This window comes from Tachysurus fulvidraco, chromosome 1 (genome assembly GCF_022655615.1).
Source record: "Tachysurus fulvidraco isolate hzauxx_2018 chromosome 1, HZAU_PFXX_2.0, whole genome shotgun sequence".
Taxonomy (NCBI): Eukaryota; Metazoa; Chordata; class Actinopteri; order Siluriformes; family Bagridae; genus Tachysurus; species Tachysurus fulvidraco.
Genome location: NC_062518.1, coordinates 48,254,453 through 48,266,559, shown reverse-complemented (window position 1 = coordinate 48,266,559; position 12,107 = coordinate 48,254,453). Strand labels below are relative to the sequence as shown.

Below are 12,107 nucleotides of genomic sequence, written 5' to 3'. Positions count from 1 at the left end.
GTAGGAAGAGGGTGGGGTCACGTGACACAAGAATTCCTCAACAGATCAACGTTTGCTTTAGTTTTATCCGAGTCTGCTTTAAAAGCCAAAGCGTTTCTGCTGTTTGTTCTCACCATCCAGGTTGGGGGTGAAGTGATCCGGCTCCAGGTAAAGCTGAGTGAAAATGGGCTGTGGATCGCCGTTACTCGAGCGCAGCGAGGCCTCGATGGAGTTGTGTAATGCCTCCTCAAAGCGGGAGGACTTCAGCTGTCCTGCGTATGAATTCCCCATGATCTGAACAAACAAACAAACAAACAAACTTAATTACTGACTGGAATCTGATAAGGAGATCTTAACTTTACTGTACAACAAGACTTTTGGAGCTACACAAAAAAACTATTTTTAATAAAAACATCAAATCATAATATTAACATGAGAAAACATGATCGAGAGAACTTGATGGACATCATGATTCAAAAGGTGCAACAACAACCACAGCAACCATAAAAGCCCAGATAACACTGTGAGAGAGAGAGAGAGAGAGAGAGAGAGAGAGAGAGAGAGAGAGAGAGAGAGAGAGAGAGAGAGAGAGAGAGAGAGAGACTGTACCTTTAAACGTTCTTCTCCAGGAGTGAAGAAACTGGATCAGCTTCTTTCCATCGCTGACCAGACAGGAAATGTTCAACTGTCTCACCTGTCCATCATCCCAGACTCCTTACAGCTCTCTGTCTCTCTCTCTCTCACACACACACACACACACACACACACACACACACACACACACACACACACACACCTGTGAAAGTAAAACAACACACAACATTAACACTTGTTCATAATCTCTCTCTCTCTCTCTCTCTCTCTCTCTCTCTCTCTCTCTCTCTCTCTCTCTCTCTCTCTCTCTGTAAGTTTCCTCAGACGCTATCTGTGTGTGTGTGTGTGTGTGTGTGTGTGTGTGTGTGTGTGTGTGTGTGTGTGTGTGTGTGTGGAATGTAGGGGTCAGTGTTTCGGGTCAGCGTGTGGTCGGCTGTCCGGGAGCTGATAGTCTGGATGGTGCTATCAGACGTGAGTGACGTGTTTAGATGTAGCAGCAGATTGTGGAGTAGCCTGACATGTGTAGCTGTAACTGATAAGAGTGATGGATGAGGAGACTGTACACCACATGCCCCGGGGTGCAGCTGGTAAAATACTTACACACACACACACACACACACACACACACACACACACACACACACACACACACACACACACACATCCAGGCAATAAATTCCAGGATGAATTTTATCTTGCTCCTGAGTAACAGTCTGGGTAACTCATTATTATTATTATTATTATTATTATTATTATTATTATTATTATTATTATTATTATTATTATTATTATTATTATTATTATTATTATTATATAAGTATAATAGGATTTCAACTAACACAGTGTAGGACTGTGGACTGTTCGGGTGAGTTAATACAAATGATTTATAAATGTGGTTCAGAACCATAGGCAAGATATACAATTTCATTTAACAGTAAATTGATGACATTTTATTTTCATTCTTTATCATGCGGTCAGTTTTATACTTTAGTACACTAAACAGTATACTTTAAAATTTAGGTTTTTTGCTGAATTTATTAATATATTTTTGTATCTATCTATTTATTTATTTTAATTTATTTTATTTCTTGGATTTAATTAATTAATTAATTATATAATGCATATAAATGCATATAAATAAATAAATGCATATAAATAAAGCACATGCATTAAAATATACATACATATATATATATTTATTAAATACATTTTGTACATATATTCTACTTAATACGTATTTCAGATATTCTGTATTATATTGTTTTTAATTCAAATTTTTTTACAGATTTACTGTAAAAAAAACTGTTTCCTTTTAAAAAATAACTTTTATTTATTTATTTAATATATATATATATATATATATATATATATATATATATATATATATATATATATATATATATATATATATATATATATATATATATATATATATATATATATATATATATATATATATATATATATATATATATATATATATATATATATCAGCCGATACTAAAACATATTCACTTATAAACACAGAACAAAGCGCATGGAAGCTGCAATTAAATTGAAGTATAAAAAACATTTTATAAACCAAATTGAAATCTTTTTCATTTGTTAAAGTGTCAGATCAAATACATTGTTTTAAGGCATTTTTAAGAGATGTCCATGTAAAGTTCAATAAAAAGAATTTGTTCCCAAATTGTCTGATAATTGTGATAAACAGTGATCATGTGGATATTGAGCAGAGTCGTAATAAATGAATTTATGTGATGTGGAAAAGTTTTATTCGGTGTGGTTTAAATGAACATGACACACGGGCTAAGATGCTAAAACCCCCTCAGTGGATTTTCTTAAACAGCTTCCCACACATTAAGTGTTGAGTAACAGAGAGGAGGCGTGTGCTTTCCTGCCCTGGGGATGAACACGGACCAGTCAGAGTGATAATGACATTTAAACACTGCTTACTGTCTCGCCTGCGAGGCAAAGAGGACTTTATCTGATCCTCCCGAGTCTCTGTCTAACATACACTGAGCATTCTTCATCAAAACACACCTGAGTTACCTCATGAACACAAAAACCTGAGTTACCTCATGAACACAAACATTTGAGTGATCTCAAGAACACAATCACCTGTGTTACCTTATGAACACAAACACACTTGAGCTACCTCATGAACACAAACACCTGAGTTACCTCATGAACACAAACACACTTGAGTTACAGCATGAACACAAACACCTGAGTTACCTCATGAACACAAAAACCTGAGTTACCTCATGAACTCAAGTAAACCCGAGTTACATCATGAACACAAACACACCTGAGTTACCTTATGAACACAAACACACCTGAGTTACCTCATGAACACAAACACATGAGTTACCTCATGAACAGAAAAACCTGAGTTACCTCATGAACACAAACACACGAGTTACAGCATGAACACAAACACCTGTTACCTCATGAACGCAAACACACCTGAGTTACCTCATGAACACAAACACACTTGAGTTACAGCATGAACACAAACACCTGAGTTATCTCATGAACACAAACACCTGAGTTACCTCATGAACACAAAAACCTGAGTTACCTCATGAACACAAACATTTGAGTGATCTCAAGAACACAATCACCTGTGTTACCTCATGAACACAAACACACTTGAGCTACCTCATGAACACAAACACCTGAGTTACCTCATGAACACAAACACACTTGAGTTACCTCATGAACACAAACACCTGAGTTACCTCATGAACACAAACACCTGAGTTACCTCATGAACACAAACACCTGAGTTACCTCATGAACACAAACACACCTGGGTTACCTCAACACAAACAATTTCAATTCAATTCAATTAACTTTAAAGTGCTTTTAACAATTTACATTGTCTCAAAGCATTTTTACAGAAATATAGAAATGGAATACAAAAAATTAAAGTGTAAAGTTAAGTTACTATTTATCTCTAACATTTATCCTTAACGATCCATCCTGAGCTGACTGTGGTGAGGAAAAACTCCCTGAGATGATATTAGAAAGAAACCTTGAGCAAAACTAGACTCAGAAGTGAACCTCATCCATATTTGGGTGACACTGGACAGTAATTAATGTAAATGTAAATAATGCAAATGTAAATAATGTCCTTTCTACAACAGTGCAACCAAGAGCTCCTGAGAAACTAATGGGTCAGCAAAAACTCTGAGTTCAGCACAGACCTGATCTCCAGACCATACAGCTGACTGACACAACATTGGTTCAAGGCATGACAGTCTCCAGGCTGCTCCATCCACAAAAATCAGATGAGACACTGGCTGACCATGCAGATCAATCCCTGGCAGGGTGACCACCGAATGAGACTCCATCCAGGAGTAGAACATCAGGATTTACAAAGTAGCTCCGTAAGAAGAGATGAAACACACCTGAGTTACCCCATCAACACAGACGCCTGAGTTACCTCATCAACAAAAAACAGACCTGAGTTACCTGAACACAAATACACCTGAGTTACCTCATGAACAGAAAGACCTGAGTTACCTCAGGAACACAACGCACTTGAGTTACCTCACGAACACAAACACACCTGAGTTACCTCATCAATACAAACATCTGAGTTACCTCATGAAAAGTAAACCTGAGTTACCTCATCAACACAAACACACCTGAGTTACCTCATCAACACAAACACACCTGCGTTACCTCATGAACAGAAAGACCTAAGTTACCTCATCAACACAAACACCTGACTTACCTCATCAACACAAACACCTGAGTTACCTCATGAACACAAACACACCTGAGTTACCTCATCAATACAAACACACCTGAGTTACCTCATCAACACAAACACCTGAGTTACCTCATCTACACAAACACACCTGCGTTACCTCATCAACACAAACACCTGAGTTACCTCATCAACACAAACACCCGAGTTACCTCATGAACACAAACACACCTGAGTTACCTCATCAATACAAACACACCTGAGTTACCTCATCAACACAAACACCTGAGTTACCTCATGAACACAAACACACCTGAGTTACCTCATCAATACAAACACACCTGAGTTACCTCATCAACACAAACACCTGAGTTACCTCATGAACACAAACATACCTGAGTTACCTCATGAACACAAACACACCTGAGTTACCTCATCAACACAAATACACCCGAGTTACCTTATGAACAGAAAGACCTGAGTTACCTCATGAACACAAACACACCTGAGTTACCACAGAGAGAGAGAGAGATTTAAAACAAACCAATACAAAAGGAAACACTTAAATTTCCAGAACGACAGTTTTCAGAGCACGAGATAAAAATGAGGATGTGACCCGAAATTAAGACAAAACTAAACCCAAAGTAGACACAATATCCTGAGAAACACCCACCCACACACCCACACACACCCACACACCCACACACACACACACACACACACACACACACACCCACACACACACACACACACACACACACACACACACACACACACACACACACACACACACACACACACACACACACACACTTTTTCACCCTGAACCCAAATCACACTCTAAAAATAACAGAGAAGACACAGCAGCAATTTGATTCACAATCAATATTAATACTGTAATGTTTTTGAGAAATATTTTTTAATTAATAATTATAAATAAATAAATATACTACTTTTCAATTCAAATAAGTCATGACACAATCAAATTCTAATTCTATTTTTATTAACAGTATATTTACTTTTTTTTAATAAATTCAGCATCTTTGTGATTTTTATATTTATGCAGATTATAAAAATGTAACAATAAAAAATTAAATAAATAATAAATTCAACAATTCAAAAGATTTAGAAACATGATTTAAAATAATCACAATTATCTATAAACCTGTAGTATTTATAATTGAAACTAGTATTATATAATAATAAATATAAGATGCTAATAAGTATAAGATGATTATTTCACATTGGGTTTTATTTAGTCTTTAGATGACTGTTAGAGGGAAAAAGTAACGTATAAAATAATTCAAATTAAATCAAAATAAACAAACAAAAGAATTTCAAACATTTCTATTTCTCTGTTAACATTTTGAATAAAAAACTTATATATATATATCATATATATCATATATAAGTATGATATATACAAACTGTCTACTTTATTTCAGCTCTTTTGGGAAACGTCAAAACAAAAAACAAAAAACAAAAGAAAAAGAAAACAAAAAAGAAATAAATGAATAATAATAATAAAAAAAAATTAAAAGTTCAAGTGACATTAAAGGCATTAATGTGTTAGAAGGCAGTGTGTCTTCTCTCCCCTCTCCCTTCATTCCCTTTCAGTCTTCGTTCCTTTTGTCTCTCTCTTTATTTATCTAATTATGTTACCGAGGGTAAAAGGAGCCCTAAACGCCTCCCTCACCCTCACCCTGTGGAAATCAACCAAATCATCCACAGTTTTCTTTACATTTACAAACACAGAGTTAGTGACACATGAAGCGAAGGACACGAAACATCAGTTTATGACTTTCTCACGCTGGTGTTCGAACACCACATGGTGGAGCGCTGAAGGAGCCTGGAAGCAGCAGCTCGGGAGAACAAATCCCAACAAAATAGAAACATCGATAAAAATCCGAAGGTTAAACTCTGATTTCTGACTTAAATTTTTATATTTTTTTTGGTAGAAGTTTGAAATCATCTGACAAAACATAGATATGAATGATATATTTTGCTAATTTGTTTATTTATTTAAATGCAAGTTTCTTTAACCAGTAAAAAATAATTACGATTATGAAAATTAAAAAAAAAAATGATAAAAATTCTAATTATGATTCTATAATAAATTATAATTATTATTTTTATTATGCTTGGATTTATTTTTTTTAATGAAATTATTTTTTATTGTTATTGTTAAACAAAATGTGCTGCATGATATCTCAACTCGTCTCTGTATATCTATCAATCACCCGGATTCAAGCCTTACCCCCAAAATTTAAACATAAAGATACTTAGGAATAAAATATAAAGTAAATAATGACTATTTTAAAGAATGAGTGGCTCAGAACAGAAGAGACTGGAGACATGTTTGGAGAAATGAAGCTTTAGGTTGAAACAGTGCTCTATAAACTTGGTAACATTAGTAGTTAAGGACAATTTGTCTTTTTTTTTCTCCTCAGAATTCATGCTAGCTGTACATTTCTCTCCATTGAGGAGCAGTAAAGCAGTCATGAGCTGGAAGTTCAGGTAGCTTTCGAAGCTTAACAGAGAACCTTTATGAGCTAAAGACAAGCGTGTGTTAGTCAAAGCTGCTGAGATAAAACCTAAAACCAACCAAGAACACGTCCAGGTACGAAGATCCTCCAGAGCGAAGACTTTAACATCACGTGGACATACCTTCAACACGTCTCCATGCCTCCACGTGTCACGACAGAAATCCATCCAAAATATGCGTGCTGTCCATGTGTAGTGTGTGTGTGTAGTGTGTGTTTGTGTAAGCACAAAATATATTCCAATTAGAAGCAGGAAGAAGGTCACGTCAGCTCTGCTGCTCCCTGATAGTCCTGAAGCCACTGTTCCTCTGTCCCTGACTGTAACACTAGCTCTAACTGAGCCTCTCACACACACACACACACACACACACACACACACACACACAGAAACCCTTCCCCCATGGCTTCATGTCCCCTCCCTCTTTTCAGCCATTTGCTCAGAAAGGCTCAGAGAGAAGTTCCCAGAAGACTCATTCATCTTAGACCTTGCTGGACCCCCGTGGTGACAGATGCTCCTGTGTGTGTGTGTGTGTGTGTGTGTGTGTGTGTGTGTGTGTGTGTGTGTGTGTGTGTGTGTGTGTGTGTGTGTGTGAGGAGGGGTGGTTGAAGAGGTTGATACTCCTGAGGGGAACAGGGACGTGCGCCACACACGCGCTGCTCACACTCCACGATCTCTTGCCACGTGCACCACACAGATGCCCTGCTGTTGCCGTGACACTGAAGATGATCAGTGAGTGAGTGTGTGTGTGTGTGTGTGTGTGTGTGTGTGTGTGTGTGTGTGTGTGTGTATTCAAGCACTCACAGATGGAGGGATGCGAACTCAACCACTCCCAGGTTTTATTGGGCCCAATCTGAGGAATGCAGGGCCAGACCATGCATTTTGGCTCTTGGCCTTGCCTTGTGTACACACACATACACACACAGGCTCTTTCATTCACCTGAACAAATCCCTTTACCTGGGGATTGGTAATTAATTTAGAATCTCAGCTCATGTTGGATACATAAACACAAGCAGGACATCAGGCGAAATCAAACAGGAAGTCAGAAGAAATCCACCACAGGAAGTCCTCCTTCAAGCAACTTCCTGTCTCTCAGGGGCCATCCTAATCCTCATGTGGCATAAAGAAGGTGTCACCGTGGCAACCCTGTATTTCAGCCAGCCATCCAATAAACAAATTAGTAAAAGAAGACATTGATGTGAGAACCGTAAATGCTACATGCTAATCTGACAATCTTACAGCTAGCTAATGTTAAGAATGAGCAGACGGTGGTTGTCCTGGTGATGTCATACATTCGTTTCTAACCAATTTCGGTGCTGTGAGATAAACCGGCTGATGTAAAATCCAGACACTGATGCTTCTTTCCTAGCGATTAAATAGTCAGCTAGTTAATCTTAGCGACGATGGCGATATTTAAAACCATTTTGTTTCAGCATGTGTAAGCTAATGTGAGTGATTAACACTTCATAGTAATATTTTTAAAAAAAATGTAGTCTGTTAGATAAATGACGTTCCTGACACCAGAACCTCACTAAAATGAGCTAGCGCGCTATCCATTAACTATCTGGATAGATGCGCTAGCCGTCTTAGCGACGTACAGCTGGTGGTTGTCATGGTAACATTATGTCTTAAGATTTTGGCTGTTGTTATTATTTTGAGATGTTGTGACAATGATGAACCCGGCTGCTAGTTTTCTGGTTGTAGAGTTAGAGACCTAACACTAGTGATATTAGCTGATTAGTGTAACAGCTGCTAGTTCACTGTGCTAACATCAAAACCCATAACAAGAGTGCGACTCAGTGCTCGAGACTCCAAGTCAAGACGAGTCATAGGACAAAAATCCCAACCTTTAATGACGCGGAATTCCGGTCTGAGGACAAGCCTCCTGCTGCTGCTATCATATCACACACACACACACACACACACACACACACACACACACACACACACACACACACACACACTGATACACTGACAAACAAGGCAGGCTAATCAGATTTAATCATGACAGGCTGGACCCTGTTGTGACTGTGGCTCATCACACACACACACACACACACACACACACACACACACACACACACACACACACACACACACACACACACACACACACACACACACTCTGTTAATCATCATTGGTGGCCTTGTGCAGTGTGTGTGGGGGGGGGGGGGTGTATGGGATGGGGTAATGAGTCCTTGCTATCTGAACCGTGCACTGTGTCTGTCAAAGCCACTAAGAATTTGCCGAGCAAACAACAAAACACTCTGTTCAACCCACACAGTCAGTCTCACAGTCAACACACACACACACACACACACACACACACACACACACACACACACACACACACACACACACACACACACACAGAGTTTCATTTAAAGTATTCAGAAAGTGCTGAGTTTGCCTGAAGTGATGTTGCGTAATGAAGCAAAACTTTCAGTGCTGAGTGTAAATCGATAAAATGGTGTGTGTGTGTGTGTCTGTGTGTGTGTGCGTGTGTGTTTGTGTGTGTGTATTTAAATGAATGGGATCTGGTTTGGAAAGTATGGTAATCGAAGGAGCACAAAGCTTCCAGATGAGCTGGAATTACAGCATTAATGAGCTTGAGGGGGGTGGGGCACATGTTTGTGTGTGTGTGTGTGTAAGGGGGGCAGTTGTTGGGGTAGGTGGGGCAAATGAGAGGGGGTTAATTGTCGAGGCTGCCTGCCATACAGGTTCAGCAATTTGGACTCGGGTGAGAAGAACTATACGGTCTGATTAAAGCAACTGTGGAGGATTTTTTCTGTTTATTTAGAGCCACTTTTCAGGGTGTAGGTACACAAGTTAGTTTAGGACGCCTCAGTGCTACTCTCTAACTAACTAATAATAACTAATAATAAAGATAAATTAAAGAAAATAAATACAGATGATCTCAGATTGATGCTTTTTAATATTGTTTGTAATTTTGAGCTGTTTTTGTGTTTTTATAACAATTTATTTATTTATTTATTTATTTATTTATAAATGTGATAACAAAACTGATTCATAAATAAAATTGTTAATTGATATTTTTAATTGTTAATCAATTGAAAATAATTAAAATCCACGGATGAATTCGTCAATATGAAACATTTATTTATTAAATAATGAACAGCATTTGGTTTATTTATATTATATTAGCTAAACTGGACCCTTTAACTGGACTCTATTTAAACTTTTTAAAGCTCTTGACACTCTTGGACTCGACTGTCGTGGCTAAAAGGCTGGAAACAGAGAAAGCTGAGGTTTCCTTTAAGCTCAAAGAGTCTTTTTGTAAAACAAAAGTGTGGGTCAGTGAGTGGACCAGCCTCTAGGCCATCTATCTATCTACCCATCAATCCTTCATCCTTTCTCCCTGTGCACACAAAGGGAAGTGTCCCTGCATGAGAAATGATGCGATAGGTGACAGAAACTCGTCTCTCCATCTGTCAGCGCACCGCTTTGTCCTACACACTGCTTCCTCTCGCTCTTCTCTCTTCTGTCGCTTTTCCCCTCAATGTTAAAACAGCCCTCAGGTGCAGATACACATGCAGTCGGACCAACTCACTCACGATTCCCGCCTCCACCTTGTGTGTGTGGAGTTTGCATGTTCTCCCCGTGCCTCGGGGGTTTCCTCCGGGTACTCCGGTTTCCTCCCCCGGTCCAAAGACATGCATGGTAGGTTGATTGGCATCTCTGGAAAAATGTCCGTAGTGTGTGAGTGTGTGAGTGTGAGTGTGTGTGTGTGTGTGTGCCCTGTGATGGCTTGGCACTCCGTCCAGGGTGTATCCTGCCTCGATGCCCGATGACGCCTGAGATAGGCACAGGCTCCCCGTGACCCGAGAAGTTCGCATAAGCGGTAGAAGATGAATGAATGAATGAATGAATGAATCTGATTCATGTAATTTAGTCCACAGTTAATTAAACATGATGAGCTCATGATGTGCACTCACATCACAGCTACAGACCTCATACAGAAATAATTTTATTTCTCATTTATTATTTATTGACTTGATCTTAAACTAACCTCAGTTTCATGCATCAGGATGAAGATGAAGCTTTAATAATGTTTAGGGGGAAAATCCTTCAGGTTGAAGCAAACTTTAATTCAGGTTTATGGACATGAATAAAGATGCAGAAAATATAGATATACATCTAACGTTTAGCTAACATTTATATAATATTTACCCAACAATATCGAATGTTATTTAACACTTATATAAGATGTATTCAGGATTTATCTGACGTTTCTCTTCAGGGAAGTGCAATCAATCAAAGAGAAGAATATTCCACCTGTTTTTTGAAGCTTTATTGGATTTCAAGCTTCAGACTTTTTCTGATTTTGATGTTGTTTTGCTTTTTCTAGATATAAAAGCTTTAAATGAGAAACAGTTTACATCATAAAACGAGTAAAACACATCTGGAAATAGGTTTAATAGTCTTAAATGTAAGATATTACATTTATCTACACATCCTCACTGGTTAATTAAGACCTTGTTGTTGTTGTTGTTGTTTTGCAGCGATGGTGAATTTAAATCTGATTGTTTCTTGTGTCCAATCTGTGCTGATTTATTGTTATTGTTTATTGATTTATTGTTAATGTCAGTTTTTTTATGTATATGGACACACACACACACACACACACACACACCACACACACACACACACACACACACACACAAACACACAAACACACACATTTGAGGATGACATCCTTAAAGAAATGTGATTTTAATGTTTGGACAAATGAGTATCAGCTGTGTGGGAGGAGAAGAGAGGTGTTTATACGGCACGATTCACACAACCGGCGCAAGAAACAACAAACCTGCTGAAACACACACACACACACAAACACACACACACACACACACACACACACACACACACACACACACACACACACACACACACACACACACACTGCCATGGAGATGTCAGTGTGGTAGGACTGGTGCTGGGACCCTCATTTGCTTATTAAAGAGCCACACACACACACACACACACACACACACACACACACACACACACACACACACACACACACACACACACACACACACACACACAGGGCACATGCTGGGGTGCTGAAGTGCAAATTATTTTTAAAAGGAGGGGCAAATGAGCTTAGAGGAGGGAGGAGATCAGAAGAGAGAGAGAGAGAGAGAGAGAGAGAGAGAGAGAGAGAGAGAGAGAGAGAGAGAGAGAGAGAGAGCCTGGAGGAGAGGATTAGCCCCCATGGAGTATAAAGGGAGGGGGTGTCAGGGGCA

At 38.5% G+C, this 12,107-nt stretch overlaps 1 protein-coding gene across 3 annotated transcripts in view; it reads right to left on the bottom strand.

Annotated features, from left to right (window-relative positions):
• Positions 1–7,277, bottom strand: part of greb1l (GREB1 like retinoic acid receptor coactivator) — a 24,276-nt gene extending 16,999 nt beyond the window's left edge. The window contains exons 1-3 of one of the 3 annotated variants that reach the window (XM_047819140.1): positions 6,900–7,277; positions 589–775; positions 114–273 (exon numbers count right to left, since the gene is read on the bottom strand). In XM_047819140.1, the coding sequence (XP_047675096.1) occupies positions 114–270 (157 nt within the window). In that variant the 5' untranslated portion in view covers positions 271–273; positions 589–775; positions 6,900–7,277. The remainder of the gene's footprint in view (positions 1–113; positions 274–588; positions 776–6,899) is intronic. The other 2 variants (XM_047819138.1, XM_047819139.1) reach the window with 2 other exon arrangements.
• Between the last annotated feature and the right edge of the window lie 4,830 nt (positions 7,278–12,107).